This window comes from Podarcis raffonei, chromosome 1, assembly GCF_027172205.1.
Source record: "Podarcis raffonei isolate rPodRaf1 chromosome 1, rPodRaf1.pri, whole genome shotgun sequence".
Lineage (NCBI taxonomy): Eukaryota > Metazoa > Chordata > Lepidosauria > Squamata > Lacertidae > Podarcis > Podarcis raffonei.
Window position 1 is genome coordinate 83,285,644 of NC_070602.1, and position 18,327 is coordinate 83,303,970.

An 18,327-nucleotide genomic window follows, 5' to 3' on the forward strand; every position below is an offset into this window, starting at 1 on the left:
CTCTCCAATTGTTTTTCCCATTTAGTTTACTCTCTGTAGACCTTTCCTAATAAATATAAGAATTCTCTCATTACTCACCTTTACCTCATTTTAAAATTTATCCCTCCAGAAATTGGAAGGTCAATAAAAATATCTAGTTTAATTATGCTTCACATAGAAACTAGAACATAAGAGCCTGCTGGATCGGGTCAATCAAGTCCAGCATCCTGTTCTCATCATGGCCAACCAGATTATTTATATACATTTACCAAACAAAATATCTAAGATAATTCATTCTATGTTGATATGTAATTTCAAGTCCATCCAATTTATCCAAATATATTTCCTCACAAAATATCTTAGATACATCCTACAGACATAAGAACGAATTATTTCTCCAAGACCAAAAGGCAGCCCAACATTGCAATTTGCTGGTCATTTTGCAATTGTTGGGTGTAGCCCCAATATTCTTCAAACCTGGTACAAGTACAGTTTTTTTCCCTGGCTAGCCCGAAGTTGATTTATTTAAAATTTGACATATTCTTAGAGTGTCAGTATCAGATTTGCTTTCCAATATGTTATGGAAACAATTCTAGCTGCCAATTCTAGCTGATGGAAGAGAAATGTATCTTTATCAGAGAAGCAAGTTGTTGGAGGTTTTGCCGCCATGGAGGGAAAACCAGCTTACTTCAATCCCTGTCCCTACCAAAACCCTCCCCAATGGTTCACTAATTGTAATTGACAACAGACCTATTTAAATAATCTCTGTAGTTCTGTTAGACTTGTTACAGAATGATTAAACCAATGACTGAACCCTCTTTTGAGTCCAACCTTCATGCCAACGCACAAGCACGCTAATACTCAAGATCAGTTTTACGGATCATTTGAACAGCATGACAGGGACTGTCAGTAAATCATATATTGCTCAGATGATCATTAACTGTTTACAGTGGACCCTCTGGTTATCAATTTTATTTGTTTCGGTGGTCCGTGCAGACCCCAAAGAATCTGTAACCAGAGGCGCCGCTTCTGCGGACGCAGAAAGCACGATAGAGCGTATACACCCAGCGTGCAGAGTGCTTCTGCGCATGCGCAAGCAGCAAAAACTGGAAGAATACACTTCCGAGTTTGCTGCTTTCGCAACCCGAAGATTGCATATTCAGAGCGGTATGTAACTGAAGGGTCTACTGTAGTTTAAGTTGCTATTCTTCTTTAGCTAGGACTTTGCTTGCTTTCCAAATCCTCCATTATTTCCTTCAACTCATCCTGGTGAAAGAAGCTGCAGCTAGCACTTCTCTCCCAATCTTTTGAAGCAAACCCACCTCGTTCTTATCCAGGAACACAGCCAATTCTTCTGCATCCGTGGGATCCAATCCCACAAGGCCTGTGGCTACAATCACAAGGAACGATTATGTTAATGGTTCACTCACTCTAGTATAAATTCCCCCTCCTAATCATAGCAGTCCCTAAAGTTACCAAGCTGGAAAGAGGACTCCAACTGCAAAGGTCCGTGTTGCTGTTTTGGACAGCAGGTGAGCAGTATAAGAGAGCTTCTTGCCTGTAGTTCACAAGAGAAGGTTTGTGTTTATCAGAACTGAGCTGGAAGGAAGGCGAGGGCTTTCCTGTTATAGTTAGAAGCTCAGGGGGGGTTTTGCCATCTGACACTGGGGTGTAGACATAGGGGTTAAATAAGTAATAATAAAAATAATTTTATTATTTGTACCTTGCCCATCTGACTGGGTTGCCCCAGCCACTTCAATGACAAAAGACTTCTCAGTTTGGGGATTCTGGTGAGCAGCAAAGAACTGATCTCTCTCCCAGGTGCTTCTCACAGGCATTGTTTCTGCTGGTACCAGCCCATCGGCTTTCACCTCCCAAGCTATGTTGATCCTATCCTGTGCATCCAAGTTGCAGTTGCTGGAGAAGCTGCTGAAGAGAAACCTCCCTCAGACAGTTGCGGTAATCTTGAGCTTTGTAATCTGGTTTAAGAGCTAGGAATGGGGGCAGGTTCCTGTCAACATCTCTTGATATTTCCAAAACTCCACATTTTGAAGCTGAGAACATCATTATATGTTACATTTTTAGGTGCATGCCTTAAGTTTTTACGTTCAACAAGCAGGTGCTTGAAAATGTATGTATCATGTTGATATGCTCAGCAGAGAGCTATGATTCGTGAGAAATATGTGTAATATGTGACATGGCCTTGTGGGCTCCTAGATTTTGTTAATCAGCTGGTAAACAGGAAGTCCTCAGTCAAGGTAATACCATTCAAGGGCTAGTCACTAACAGTGGGATTCATGCAGCAGATCAAAATCTGAATTAGGGGCCACACCACCGATTCTCTCCTCAAACGTTTTTCTTAGGCTGCCTCGTTCAGCTGTAACATCAAGGGAAATTGACAGATTCTCCTGTCCCTTGTGCTCACTCAGATCAGGACACTCCACTCAAGGCATGCAGCAGATACAAGCCTGACACACCAGACCCCACACATTTCTCCCAGGCTGCCTCCTTCAACTGCAGCACCAACTCTGACATCCTATGACTTTTGACAGGTCTATGGTGCAGTCGTGAATATAAACCGTGGGAACCCAGTGGGCCATGAGGTGATTGTGGATTCTTGGCCAGATTGCAAAGCGGTCCTGACTCGTCCACGGACAGAGGTAGTGGCCTTTGGGGATTTTGTGGGAGGTGTTTTGTGGGATGTCAGCAGGAAATGCTGCGTGTTCTGTGCTGGGACTTCCTCTAAGCCAGGCTCAAACCGAAGGGGATGTCGGCTTTTGTTTAGGAGGGCACCTTTGGCATTAGAGCAGGGGTCATTCCACATCAATTCAACGCAAAAAAAAAAAGAGTTTCATTACCCACTGTCTTGGATTTTGATGAAACTTGGTGTACACCCTTCCCTTATGGTTGAAAGAAACCCCCTTAAATTTTTCCCCTCTATCTCAAACGGTTTTAATCTTATAGCACTTCAAAGTTTTGTGAAATCTGGGCTGTCTGTCCCTCTTGAGACCCTCGGCACATGTACATTTATTTTTTCTCCATAACCAATGATCAGATCAGTTTTTCTAGTGTTGAAGTGGTTTTGATCAAGTTTGTTTGATCTGTGCAAATCCATTGTGAAAATTCAATGGGATTACTTCCCAATAGCCAATTTTCATAACTTCATATTCAAATATCCCCAAATTAAAACAAGTATGCACTTTACTTCTAGGGGGAAAATTATGTTAATTTTTATGATGAACAACTTTCTTTCATTAATTTTTTCTATTACAGCTAAGGATTGTAGGAAAGTTGTACCCAGTAACCATTTCCACCGCCCATGTCCAAAAAACGTAAAATTTTCATTACAAGGAATAAAAAACCCATAAATTTCAGTCTTTGTTGAGAAAGAGCATGTCTTTGCAATAATTTTCAACATCACAAACTTTGAGTTCCATCATGTCCACGCGCTGAAAATTGAGGTTTTCTAAACCTGGTTTTTCTAGCAAAAAATACATTTATAATTTTATTTAGGCATTTATAAAATATTTTTAGTGCTGGTGTGTTTTATCCTGAAATCATCATCCTCTTATTGAGCTCTGTGTAAGATTTCAAAGAGATCTGATCATTGGTTATGGAGAGAAAAAATTAAGTGTACATGTCACGAGGGTCTCAAGAGGGACAGACAATGCAGATTTCACGAAACTTTGAAGTGCTATAAAATCAAAACCGTTTGAGATAGAGGGGGGAAATTTAAGGGGGTTTCTTTCAACCATAAGGGAAGGGTATACACCAAGTTTCATCAAAATCCGAGACAGTGGGTGACATGACTGCATTGACATGACATGGAATGACCCACAGGTGAAAGTTCACTCATCATTTCATCTCAACATCAGGAAAAGCTTTATCTGATAAAGTGTCAGGAGGCAGTTAAAAGCACAGGAATCTTACCAGAATAAAGTTGTCAACCTGAGAAGAACTGGTTAGAGAAGAGCACGGCAGGGAGCCTATATAATGAGTTCCATCTCTCTCTCTTTTAGGCCGATGCAGACAATAAAGATTTGTATAAAAACATATATGCAGCCTTTTACTGGGATCTTGATGTGTACCGGAGACTGTTGTTGGACACAGATGCTGTCAACTGGAAGCAAAACTTTCGTCTCTATGGTAAAAGGCAGTTCTTTCTAAGGGAAAAGTTATGAGATGAGAGAGTCCCCCCCCCTTTAAAATGACATTACTGTAATTAATGTAAACTGTGGTGGCTGGTTCTCATTGGAACTGGTAGGGCAGAAGGCAGGGAGACCAACATAGGTGGATCCAGAACCCATAATAGGCAGCATTTGCCTTCTACAAGAGGCAAAACTGAGACTGAGGAGGAGGAAGCTGATAGAAGTGCCCCCCCCCCACAGATTGCATGAAAATAAAAAGCAGGTGGGAGGAGCTGGCTGTGGGCAGATAGCGCTTGATGAAGCAGGCCCCATTCACCCTGAAATACCAGCCTCCACTGAATATAAAGTGACGGACCAGCACAGCCATCAGGCGGAGTGAGGCAATGGATGCCCGAAGGTGGTACCCTCGCTTGCCCCAGTGCTGATTTCCAGTGAGATGTTGTCAAAACTGCACAAAGTCTTGTGGAGTGAGATCTCACCCCCACCAGCATGCTCTCACCCAAATTCAGTACCAATACCTGTGCCTCTTCTCTGCCAGTGGATGGTGGTGGCAGTGGCAAAGTGACACTTCCGGTTTCACCTCAGATGGCAAAACGAGATGTGATGCCCCTGATAAAGTGTCTCACACACTTAAGTGCTGTTGAGAAATGAAGTCAAAAAGCAGAAGCCCATTGAGAAGGAGGGAGGGACTCAAAAGGAACGTGAAGAGGATAGAGAAAGTAGTGGTTAAAGATTTGGGAAGAGGGAGGCATTTTCACCTGCTACTTCAACATTTGCAAGGAAAGAGCAATGTGAATATTGGGAGGCCATGATGGTTTCCGGAGGAAATGTGAAGCAAGAGAGAGAAAAGCTGGAACTGTGAAATCAAGGAGTACGTGGAGTTTTAGCCAGGAGGTGAAGAATATCAGTGAGTGGAAATGAGAAGGCAAAGGAAGAAAAAAGAAAGAAAGAGCTATGTATGTGATCACTTCAAAGAGATCCTTTAACGAAAAGGAAGTCACTGGAGTGTAACCAAAAGGAAATGTAGGTAAACCAAAACATGGGAGGAACCACACAAGCAGCTGAATTAAGAATAGAAGTCTGGGTGAACAGGACACCAAGAAAATAGAAAGAAAAGAACTGAAATAGTCAAGCATAGAAAAAATAAGATAATAAACTTGGGATAGCTCAGTCAGTAGAGCATGAAACTCTTAATCTCAGGGTCACGAGTTCAAAGCTCCATGTTGGGCAAAAGATCCCTGCATTGCAGGCAGTTGGACTAGATTACCTATGTGGTCCCTTCTAACTGTCTTTTCGCACCTTGGCTGTGAATTTTTAAATGGCAAATAAAAGGTAGCTAGGCAGTGTGGTAACATTTGAATATATTTTTATTTGATTTCTAGGGCTATACCCTGGATTAGACTGAAGCCAACCCAATCCACAATTATCATGTGCTCATTATGGCTATTCCAATCCCTTTTCATCATATCTATCCCACATACAGACTGCGGGATGGGGAAATGGTCAGTATTCCTTGCTCCTTGTTGTTCAGGACTGCAGAGGCAGAGAGGGTGTAACTACACCTTAGGCCCAAACTAGGCATGAGTGACATTCACACAAATCAGCAATGGCATCACATGGCAACACGAGAACGGGCCTTCTTTGTAGTGGCTCCTTGTCTATGGAATTCTCTCCCCAGGGAAGTTCGCCTGGCACCATCATTATACACCTTTAGGCACAAGGCAAAAACGTTCCTTTTTAACCAGGACTTTAGTAGATCTTATTGACATCCAACACCCTTTTAGAATGTGTCTTTATGCACTGTAAATAGTTTGCACCAATAAAACCTGAAAAAGAAAGGTCAGAGTCTTGCCTGGTTACTCACGAGCATCCACCTGCACATCTGACAGGTAGGGGGCTTTAACATTTTGTCCCCTACTGTGGTCCTGATGCACTGAACAACTTCTTGCCCTATCCTCAAATCACACACACAATATCTTTCTCTTCATTGTTGAATATTTTACTATTCTACAGGGAACCAGAATGGGATATATGACGTCTCTAAAGATGCTGCTGCCACCAAGAAAATTCATCTGACTGTAACTCCCCACTTCACCTACCTGAACCCTAACCCAGATAAAATGCCTCAGCGCCAGTAAGTGTCCACCTTGTTCCCCCCTTTCTTCCTTTCTGCTTGAGGCACTGGTTAACCTGTGATGCTTCCAGTTGGAGAATCTCCATAGCCAAAATACTATGGTCAAACCTTGCATTCACTCTTTCCAAGTCTGCCTTCTCCTGGCTGGCACAGCAAAGCACCAAAGGTGGCACTACAAGTTTCCTAAAGATGTTTTGTCTATTAATGGCTATGTTGACACCATAAAGCAGCCCATGTGTGCAAAAGCAAAATGGTTTCCTGCTTGCGACATACTCAGGTTGCTGGCCAGTGTTAACATGTGTTGGACTAGATGATCTGAGCCACAAAGGTGGTTCCTGGGCTCTTCCAACATCTCTGTCTATATTGTTCTTGTCTGTATTTTCTTCCAGGCTAGACCCCAGCTTCACAATTTCCACCTTGAAAAGCTCCCATGTTGACATCCTAAATGAAACATGGCCCCATGGAGGCAACGAACAAAGCCGACGGTTCCTGGACAACATGGTGAAGTGCTTCCCCAGTATCTGCATCCTGGACAGCAATGGTCATCCTATCAGCTGGAACATCATGGACCCTCTTGGTGCACAAATACATGGCTACACCCTTCCATCCCACCGCCGAAGGGGCTACTTAGCTATAGTGATGAGGGCACTGTCCATGAAAAGCCATGTGGCAGGGTGCCCTGTATATGGCCATACTGCCTTGAATAACGTCCAAACGCAGAATTTGCTGGACTATATGGGCTCCCAGAGATTATCTGAATTGTGTCATATCTGCATACATTCTTCAACTTAGTAAAGGGAGGAGGAGAGAGTCCCAAAGTATCTCCTCTCTTTGACTTCAGTAGCTCTCTGAATGAAAGAGAAACAAACCCATCACTCCCCCAATCCTGGAGTTTCCTGTTCCTCTCTTATACATATAGGTTTTTTTTTTAAATATCACTTGAGGTACCTTAAGCCATATATCAAGAATGGGCAACCAGCCAAGCAATGGTCTAATGATATAATAGTAAAATACTAGCATTTCGAATACTGGGGGGGGGGTATTGGTTTGTGTGTTTGTGTTTTGTTTGTTTGTTCTTGATTTTATTATGTATTTTGTGTTTTTATAATGTATTTTTATGTTGTGAGCCGCCCTGAGATCTATGGATGAAGGGCAGGGTATACAAATTTAATAAAAAATACATAAATAAATACTATTAGGCCAACCAAAATATCACAATATACTGCGCATGTTTTTGAGGTCTCCCAAAAGTCACAGGTTGGCAATGGTGACCAATCTTTTTTGGGACAATGTGCATATTTGCAAACCTGATAAACTGTCATTGACAACTGCTCACATTTCACCTGCAGCCACACACTCACTCTAAACCCTACCCACCCACAGTCCCACCAGCAATTCCACTTGTAAAAGGCATTTTCTGTTTTTTAAAACGTAGTACTAGGGGTGCTCTTTGTGGAGAGCACACCAGCGGAAGAGTTAACCTTTCATCTTCCTGCAATTTCCAGGAAGATCATCCCACAACAATTACATTGGAGCCAGTAGTATGCTTTGTTTCCAAACCTAGTTGTAACAGAAGAGGGGCAATTTTGGAAATCGCATCTGGAGAGGGAAGAGTTAAGCTTTTCTTCCTCAGCTATGCCCCCCATCACCTCTTCCCATACCAGGTCAGCTTAATCACCTTCTACTATGGAAGGCTTTCTCATCTCTAAAAAGGAAGAACTAGTTGTTACTCAGGTCTGCTTCAATCCTTTAAAGGTAAAGGTAAAGGGACCCCTGACCATTAGGTCCAGTCATGACTGGCGTTGTGGCGCTCATCTCGCTTTACTGGCCGAGGGAGCCGGCGTACAGCTTCCGGGTCATGTGGCCAGCATGACTAAGCCACTTCTGGCGAACCAGAGCAGCGCATGGAAACGCTGTTTACCTTCCTGCCGGAGCGGTTCCTATTTATCTACTTGCACCTTGACATGCTTTCAAACTGCTAGGTTGGCAGGAGCAGGGACCATCTCACTGTGTACTCTGGATCGACTTATCAAAATTTGGCACCAAGACAGAAGATATATATATACCCCTGGTGTATAACTTGGAGTGCATTTTCTTGGATTCTTACTGAAACAGATTGAAAGGGAGCTTTTACCTCACTGGGGATGTTGGGCATCTTGACTTTTGCATGTTGTCAGAGCTCATCCCATTACCACATTGCAGTGAAATGAGAAAGGGACCCTGGTGAATGAATACCTAGCTGTCCTGCTCTGAACTTGAAACAAAGTAGATCTGTGTAGGGTTGAGAAGACTTGGCCAAGTGTAAGCAGGGGCATACCTAGGGATTGGTTAGGTTGGCCCCTGCTCCCAGGGGGGTGTCAATATCACGCCCCTCGACTTTGGCTTGGAGGGGTGGAGCGCCCAGCAGGGCGGCTTCAGAGTTGATGATGCAGCTCCTTGCCAAGGGCGCATGGAAGCCTGGACATAAGTCATAGTATATGCCGAATCTCTCATGTTCTCTGGACTTGTGACCATCTGAGTCAAGCAAAAGCATTTTGCAGCCAAACTTCCTTCTCTGTTGAGACACTGGGAAAAAGGCCAAGGCACCAGCCTGTTAATGGCTTATTGCTTCAGGAATTTTTTTAAAAAAATACTTAACTGGATAAATTGTCTCAGCAAGCATGGCATTCCATATAATGCCAGTGGCCCTGCGATAGGCTGCTACCTTCTTCTCAAAGGCAGACGTGTCCCTTCAGGTAAGCACTGCAGCTGTCTTTGTGGACCTCTGAAGGGGACAACCTCATCCCCCTAAATAAGTGGGACTCAAATCTTCTTGCCTACCAATTCAGCTCTGCCTCAACGCTAGAAAAATGAGGAAATGGTTTAACTAGCTGCAAAGGGGAGTTGAGGACTGTCTGAATGAGGGGCAGCCACTGTCGATCTCCTCAGCCAGAATAGGAGTCAACTGCATATATCCCTGATCTACAGACATAATTAGTGAAGTAATTTGAGTACTAGAGATTTCATGAGAAATGGCAAGTCATTCTGGTTGTGGATTGTCCAGTAGCACTGAGTGTAAGGGTCCGATGCATTTCTTTCTGCGTTTCGTCCCCTTCAAGTGCTTCCTTCCCACCCACGTTATCTTTCCTGGAACCTGACGTAGCCCGCAGCCCCTCTTTGGCCAGCCATGCAGATCCTGACCTGCCCCTCCAAGTTGAAGCTGCTTGAGACTGTGCTGCAACGGCACCTGCCCCAGGCTCTTCCGGTAATTCTCGCTCCTCTACTGCCGTCCCCTTTCCCCATCAATTTAACAAATGGCATTTCCTACCATTTTCTCATGGAGCAACATGGATTTTTGCTCTAGCTAACTCCCCTCCTTTCTTTGGCAGGCCAACGGAGCTGTGATGCACATCAACCGTAGAAATCCAGCTCAGCACGAAGTAGTGGTGGACTCTTGGCCAGAGTTTAAAGTTGTCCTTACCCGCCCACGTAAGGAGGTAAGAATTCTCCCATAACCCGTCACCTGAACCTGTGAGAAAAAGCCCAAGAGACGGTAGCTTCTGAGGCTGGAAAGCCATTGGAGACGCACTCCGTGGTGGTGCTGGGCCTGTTCCTGCCTCCTTTGCCTTTCTCTTGCTCCTGCTCTCCGTCGTTAATAAGACCCAACCAACCCCCGCTACCTGCGTCCTGTCAATAGCCAAATGACTGTGCCACGTTCTGCAGGTGGTGAAAGACAAGCAGGATTGCTACTCCAACTTTCATACTGCTTTCTACTGGGATGTAGACGCCTGGCGAACACTGTTGGAAAATGCAGAAGCCATTGACTGGGGAAAGGCCTTTCAGCTTCAAGGTAAAGCTCCTCACGCTCTACTTATTCCATTCCTGGAATAGAAAGCTAGCTTCCTGGTAAGGTGATGAGACATTGAAAGGTACCAAGGAAGTGGCTCTGTGTGAGATGGAAAATGGGTGGGTAGTTAGAAAATGGGTGGGCAAAAGCTGAGTTGAGAGCTGTGACCATGGGGGAAGCAAGTCCCTCTTGGGGTGTTAATACTGCTCAGGTTGTGTATATGTGTAAATAAAGCACATGCCACAGAGACACCACAGTCTCTGCTGTACCTCATTCCAAAGGAAACACCAACCCTGGGTAATCGCCTGGAGCCCCTGGAATCTCGCACCGCTCAAAGACTGGGCTGGCACACAACACTATCATCATACGATAGCGAGAGAGGTGCAGACACAGAGCATTAGAAAATATAATTGCTCACCCCCAGGTTGACATCTCATTTTCATTGTGTGCAGGGCTCCAAGATGGCTTATATGAAGCTGTCAGAGATATTGCAGAATCCAGACGTGTCAATCTTAAGCCATACTTCTACCAGACAATCCTGCATCCTGACCCATCTGCCTACTGTCAGAGCCGGTTAGTGAGTGCACTCTCACCCTGGGGTATCTAACTGATGGGAGTCTGTTGACTGGAGAGGGGGAGAAATTACCGTAAATTTGGTTCCCATTTAAAGGCAAACTTATTTAACTTGCACTTTCCTTAAATACAACCATCCTTTGAAATTTAGTTGAGGGGGGGGGCTACCCATTTACCATCTCACACCAAGCCTCTTAATCCTTTGTTCTCTTAATGGCCAGGTGATCACGTCAGCACAGGAAGCTAGCCTGACTTATATTTTAACACTTCCAGGGTCCAGGGGTAAGGAGGGCCTCAGCTCTCCTCTGCAACTCTTAGCAATATCATTACATATTATTTGTGGACTGAAAATAACATCAGCAAATATCCAGTATTCATTGGGCTGTATTCTGTTCTGGAAAAGGGCTGACTAGGTGAACACAACCAATTTCTGCTTCTATTTTCATCAGAATTCTCAGACGTTCCTCCTCATAATCAGTAAGCAGTGATTGTAACCCAACACAAAGTTCCACATCTGATTGCTATGTGCTGGGTTAGTCCCGCCCACAAAACAGGAGGAGAAAGTCACAGAGTCACTTCCTGAGCTTTCCCTTGCAATTTCCTGTTCCTTTGTTCTGGTTGATAGTGACAAAATACTAAGGGATGCTTTCAGTCTGCTCAACCGCCATCACTGCCTCTCTTTGTATTTCAGGTACAGAAGTGGCCACTTCCACTTGGGCAGCCTAAACTCATCTCATTCAGCTCTGCTCAAAGAAAACTGGAGTGCTGGGCGCAATGATCGGAGCCTGCACTATCTGGACAGCCTGATCCACAACTTCCCTAGTGCTTGCCTCCTGGACAAAGAAGGCCAGCTGGTTTCCTGGTGCCTTACTGATCAAATGGGTTGTTTGACGCATGGCTACACCCTCCCTCAGTACCGAGGTCAAGGCTGTGTGGCAGCTGTGACAAGGGCAACAGCTGTGAAGTTGCACGCATGTGGGTTCCCCCTGTATACTACGGTTTTGGCAGACAACCAGCCTAGCAAACAGACATTGAAGCGTCAAGGATTCCACATCTTGCCCTTGACGAATTATGCACTTTTCTTTACACCAAGCCTCCAGCCCACAAGATAATACACTGCAACCTTTCGCTCCCAGAACTGTGCACATCACTTCAGGGTTAGTTAGCATCATGGCCAGATTTAGTGGTCTGCTCTGGACATATTTAAAATTAAATTGAAATACATAGCAAAGCAGCTATTGCTGCTACTTTTCATACCTGATAAGAATTAAGGTTAAAATTAGTCCTGATGGATATTCAGTCAGTCTAAAACACATTTCCCCTTCTGTCTCTTTTAAGTCTATCTTAAGTGTTTTTTTAAGTTTCTTTGAGACAATCCAACTCATATTCTGTACAACAGAACGTCAGGCAGAGCCCAACACTTTGGACACATCTTGTTTAGATGCCATCGCCATCTAAGCATACCTACAGAGGCACCTTTAGGCAGGGCTCGTCATATTTATCTCTCCCATATGGTGCCCAATTTCACCAAACACATACAATGCGTTTGAGACAGACATATATCAGTGATGCCAATGCTGGTTGAGTTGCCTGTCGCCCCCTGCCCAATACTGCAGATATTATTATTTACTAAAGCACCACATCCATTTAATCATTCATTCACTTGCCTCACGTAAAGAGGGTAAATACCTTGTAAAGCATTGTAACATCACTAGGGGGGTGTGATGGAGGTCTCCTTCTGACACAATAGGCAACAGTTTGTTTCTAGAGTCAGAATATTAAAATTGTATCTGGGAAGGGACCCTGGGGGTCATCAAGTCCAACCCCCTGCATTACAGGGATCTCAACTAGATCATACATGACAGATTGCCATCCAACCTCTGCTTAAAAGCCTCCAAGGAAGAAAATCAAGAACATTGCTCAGTACATAGGTCATCAGGGGGATCCCTAAATATATATACAGCCAATATGTCAACATTTAATTAAAGGACCAAATCATTACAAAGACAAACAAAACCAAAAAAAAGATGAAACCACAACAATCTGTGTAGCGCTACTAGATGTAAGACTTCTCACATTGTTCCCTTTTACCACTTTTTCGATTTATTTCTCCATAAGCTGTTGATCAAGGTTTCTAGCCTTATACTGCTTTACACAGGAACTCTATCTAACTATGTATATGCCTACCTACCATGGAGTTTGTATCCAATGTTATTCAAAGACCAATTGAAGTAGTTTTGGAGTAGACCAATTGAAATGAGTGGATCTCACTAGCTTAGGTCCATTAATTTCTACTGGTCTACTCTGAGTAGAAATAAGTTGTCTACAACCCAAAATATCTAAGGTAATTCTTTCTGGGCCTGTATTGGTGTTGTTTTACAAGACTATCTGGTATATTTTACAGCATTTCTTTTATGAAAAAAGAGATTTCCAAGCACTTCAGTTTGTTTGTCATTTCCAGATTGTTTGAGCTAGATCCAAGCTTGTTTAAATCTAGCATGAGTATACTTTCCCTTGCTAAGATGGCCAAGTTAATCTGAGGCCAATTTGAATAAAGGTTTTCACCTGCTACTGTAGCCTGTGAGTTCCACACACACCTCATGAAACATTAGCTAATCTATACGCCTCTGACAATTTCTGCCTTTTTATCCTCTATATTTTCAAAGTTTTTTTATATTATGGGTTTTGTTTTTGTTATTCAGCTGTCCATGTGCAAGTACTCATGGCATGCTATAGCATCATGCTGCCTAATCATGGGGGAAACTTAGTTTTCATCTTATTTGCCCCACCTCTACTTTAAACTTTGAGTGGTGCTGGAAGTAGCCTTCTGGGCAGGAAATTATTATCCAGAACTTTCATTCCAGATCCTCTGTTTGGTGGCGTCTGGCAAGCAGTGAAGAAGGTAAAGCTCTTGGAATATCTCCTTTAACTTCATTCTTAATTGAGAGAACCCCAGCAGAGATTCAAAATCACAAAACAGATAGCAGAGTAAAGCATGGAAATATAGGTACGGTAGTTAGACCTTTAAAACTGAAGTTCCTTCCAAAGTTTCCCTCTTCCCCTAGCATAGAAAAAGACCACGTTTGGTAAGTTAAGAATGGTTTACTTACAAACTCTTCAAAGGTCAGATTTGTTTGCTTCAGAAAGTTGCACAGGCAATAAAACTTGGCTTAGTTGCAAAGTGGTGAAAGTTCCAAAATTACTGATATAGGAACATAAGAGTGGCTTGTGAGAGCCATGCAGTCTGAACTGGAGCAACCAGTTCAGACCTCTTCACTCACTGAGCTTCTCAAGTAGACTGGGAGAGAACAAAGGCTTGATTACATAGTTCCTCCCAAGGTGAGAGGAAGTGGACATAGCTAAGTTTGGTAGGATAGTTTATGGTATTAACCCCTTCATGCATTAATTAGACATAAGTGTTGTTGGTTATATGAGCCTGGTTATCCCACAACATTATCTCTTATGATCAAGCACTAACTCTAGTAAATCAAAAAATGTCCTCAGTTTAGTTTATGGTTTTTTCAACTAAGACACATAATCAAACTATTATTAATAAAACATAGAACACCATGCCTTGAAACTCCATTTGAAAACTCCATTTGTTAAAAGTCAACCAGAAATAAACAATACAAAATATATCTAACTCTGTCTGCACTGAAAAGAGAACAATTACAACCGACATATAAAAGGAAATGGGGAAGGGAGCTGATAAAATATCAATCAATCTTTATTACGGTCCAGAGACCCAACAAATCATTACAAATCAATACACAATTCATACAGCCTACCTCCAGGTTAATCAAGCATTTTGTTTAGAATAAAGGGCTCATTTGTTCTTGCAGCCACCGATAAAAACTTTGCCACTGCTAACGTTCTAGCATTTGTCCGGTCTTCCAGTAGGAACCTGACATAGTGAGCCTCTGATTTTCCCGGGAAAGGTACCAGCAAGGGTAGTATCAGTTCAGCCCTGGCCTGCTCATATTTTGCACAATGCAACAAAATATGATTTATGGAATCGACGTCTTGAGCACACGAGCAAAGTCTGTCCTGGTAGGGAACTCCTCTCAACCTACCATCCAACACTGCAGAGAGAAAGACATGTTTTGTTGGAGGCACAAGAGAAGTAAAGCTGTGTTCTTGATGCCATCTAGGGATCAACTTTAAATAATAACTACTTTCCTTTGCCTGGGGGATTCAATAAACTGGTCCAACTTCAGGTCAAGAAACATGCATCATTTGGCTTTGGCTCTTTCCCCATCTGGTCTTGGACCTCTCTGTAGTACATCCACAACAATAGTAAACAAAGCAGACATTTAGTTGCTGAAATAGCTAAAGGACACAGATAGCTCACAATTTTCACATGTTTATATAACAGGCTGCATCTCCAGCTCTAGTTGGGGCCAAGGGGGATGATGTACTCCCTAGGTGCAGGCAGAGAGGACCACTTCAGTTGTATTAACTCAGTCCTGAGCTAGCTCACTTGACGGTGGTACATGTTTCTCCTGTGAGGTGGGTTATTCTAAGAGACAGTGTCTGGTTCATGGGCACCAAATGAGCTTCATGGCTGAGTAGGGATTTCAAATCCTGTTTGCTCAAAAAAAGAAAAAAAATGGTGTAATTATTAATAAATAACTACAACAAATTAATACTCTGCTTGCTTTCCCCCCTATTTAAATCTTGCTATCCAGACATGAGCATCTGAACAGAATTGCCTAAATCTTAAATCGCTTTTGACTCCATCCATCCACAATACTAGTTTGAGCTTGCGCTGAATGCAGTTTTGCTATCCTAAAATCAGCAGACGAAGACCTACAGTGAGATAACTAGTTTACAACTCATGAAACTTGATTTGCATGGTTTGGGGCTGGCTGTGGAGGAGAGCAGTTCTCTCATGTCTCTACCAGCTATGTTGCAGAGGGATATTAAACAGAGCAAACTTTTACTGGTATGGAACTACAGTTATAGGGAAAGCTTCCCCTATTGATATTTTGTCAGTCAGACCTCTTATTTCTGTGTGTGATCCCTTATATGTTTCAGACCTACCTGCAAAAAAGGGAACAAATCTGCATATGATATACACTATATGCAAATTATGTTCACATATGTGTCTTCTTTTGCATGTGCAGCAGAGGGCTGAATCCCCACACAGTATACTGGTCCCAGAAAATCCTGTTGGCATCCCTGTTCAGTAGTAAATCATCTCTTGGACTATGCAGTTAATCAATTTACTTTATCACCAATAGCCATTACAAAACCAAACAAGTTTTAAAGGCGCATACAGTTCAAAAATAAACAGAATGGAATGCCACATAAAGCCTGGCTTTAAGAACTATTTATCCTGGTTGGTTGATTTTGCAAATCAAATTGGCACAAAGCAACTACCATGTTAACTGGGGCTAGACCACCTTGGTGCTCTAAACAAGCATTTATTCTTCCATCCAACTTGCAGAAGCTGTTTCTAGGAGAAGCCCTGGGCAGACTGCAGACAAACTGGGGCCGGAACTGCAAGTGGAGACCAGCTGGTAGGCCTTGGCATCTGTCCAGAGTTCTTGCCTCCCACCACAGAACAACGTCCACTATATGAATGAAGGAATTCTCCAAACGGCAATGATGTCAAAGCAGCAGGGACTCCTCTTCAGTTGCTCTTCTCAGAGGCAATATTCATGCCACAGACTGAAAGGGAGGCATTTGAACCATGCCTACCCTCTAGGGAGTCCTAACTTGGCATCCTGCATGCCCTCTCCACCCACTGTGCCAAACAGCTGGAATGGGCTAGGCTCCCTCCAGCGCCACTATGGCGGCACTGGAGCAGACACAATTTTACGGTCAACTTAAGCAAATGATCCATCTGGAGGCGAGTCTGTCCCACGGCTCTCAGCTTTCAAGGCCAGCACGTTCTCGGCCAGAAGGAAGGAAGCAAGGAAGAAGAAAATGAACACAGAGAAAGGAAACAGGGGGATAGGATAAATGGGAATAACTGTTACTGAATTTATCTGCATTTCTTCTACACGGACCTTTTCTCTCTCTCTCTCATTGCTATAGAAGGACCTAACTGAGCATGGGAATGATGGATCAAAGCAGTGTCTGGAAGTAAGACCACTGGGATTCCCCCAAGGAAGCTACTCTGAACTTGCTAAAGGAAGAGCAGTATAAGGAAATATAATAATTTGTTATATAATAAGTGAAATTATGTAATATTTAATGAAATATATATTAATTGATAAGACTCCAGTGCTCAGTTATTCTTCAGTCATGGCTGCAGTAAATGCACTGGGTTTTAACTTGTACAAGAGTGGGGGCAGTCATCCAAAGAAAGGAGAACTGACTGTATTCATTTGCTAAGTAGAGTTGGACACCTTACTGTCTCTTAATTTAATGTACCTCACAGGGTTGTTGTGGAAAAAAGAGAGAGAGGCTGGCTGGGCTTCCAGGTCATCTCAGAGGAAGTGTGAATTCATGTGGGGTTGGGGCATTGATAGTAGCACCCGGCAGCTAAAGCCTCTGCTTCTCCTCAGGCTCTTATTTGAAACATCCTATTAATTCTCCCTGAGAATCAAGCTACAGATGCAGTCATGGGCAAGTGGTGAAGAGCTACTCGCTTCTGGATAACCCTATGTGACAAATACTATTTCTATTTATCCAGAACACTGAGTACCCAAGGATTCCAAATCTCTCTCTCTCCAGACAGTCTGGGGGCAGGAGATTGCATTCTTCCTCAACTCAGTTCAAACTGCCAGCTTTATTCAATTTGCTCCAGCAACTTTGACTTCATCTAGTTCACCATAATAACCTTGACTGAAATAACTTTTGATATAGCTTGTGGGGAGATTAATGGTGTGTCTGGTTCAACCAATTCACAGGCTTTGTCAAATGTTACCTAAGAAAGAATTCACACATACTAAATTCTGGATGTGAATTGGAGCCCATAGTCAGTTAATAGGGAAACACCTCCAGGTGAAGTTTGCAACAGGCCTATTTACATGTTGCAAAATAAGGTTGATTCAGTCACCACTTCTTCCGCCAAAAGGAAAGAAAACAAGATAGGGGACTGACTGAGTAGTGTTGGTCAGAATCAGGGATGGAGGGAAAATTTGATTCAGACTGCATTTTGCACTTCCCAAACCAAAGATGAACTAAAACACAGCTGTCCTTTGAAATCTACCCATTTCCAAATTTTTGCAATGAAGTTTTCCAACCAATGTTTACAAAAGTGCATATAACTGTGAATAAATGAAGATATTAGTGAAAATAATATGCAAAAATACATTACAGGAAGGGAAATAGACTTGAGGAAATGGAACAATACCAACTTCATCCTATCAGACAAAATAGCCATGTTCAAAAATGATCACCCTCCTAAAATTAATGTACCTATTTCCAAAACCTCTCAATCTGGATTCCCTCAACCCAACATCCTCCACAGGAAAAAACTACACTTGTTTATTTTCTCACACAAGTCTTCTCCTTAAGCACTTATTTCTCTTCCACCACTTTTCCAACAAAAAAGACACTGGGACTCTTACACTTGGCTTTAAGAACAGAAAAGACGCTCCAATGGATTAGAGAGAGAGAAAAATCTAGTCCAGTATCCAGTTCTCACAGTGGCCAGCCAGATGTCTATAAGAAGCCCACAAGCAGGGCATGAGTTCAGAGTACCAGTACTCTTC

General features: G+C 42.9%; 1 protein-coding gene and 1 long non-coding RNA gene across 8 annotated transcripts in view; one reads left to right on the plus strand and one right to left on the minus strand.

Annotated features, from left to right (window-relative positions):
- LOC128419256 (uncharacterized) overlaps window positions 1–18,327 on the minus strand; it is a 46,394-nt gene that overhangs the window by 14,812 nt on the left and 13,255 nt on the right. The gene's annotated exons all lie outside the window — the stretch shown is intronic.
- Window positions 249–16,884, plus strand: LOC128419113 (glycine N-acyltransferase-like protein 3). 7 transcript variants are annotated; one of them, XM_053399462.1, is made up of 8 exons: window positions 1,153–1,511; window positions 2,532–2,639; window positions 6,141–6,261; window positions 9,360–9,505; window positions 9,630–9,737; window positions 9,964–10,090; window positions 10,540–10,660; window positions 11,352–13,231. In XM_053399462.1, exons 4-8 carry the CDS (start codon window positions 9,428–9,430, stop codon window positions 11,770–11,772), a joined length of 855 nt encoding a protein of 284 aa, XP_053255437.1. In that variant the 5' UTR covers window positions 1,153–1,511; window positions 2,532–2,639; window positions 6,141–6,261; window positions 9,360–9,427; the 3' UTR covers window positions 11,773–13,231. The 7 variants fall into 7 exon arrangements, with proteins under 7 accessions (XP_053255485.1, XP_053255437.1, XP_053255456.1 ...); XM_053399481.1 differs by having other exon boundaries at window positions 1,153–1,485; XM_053399518.1 differs by lacking the exons at window positions 10,540–10,660; window positions 11,352–13,231 and adding an exon at window positions 16,110–16,884.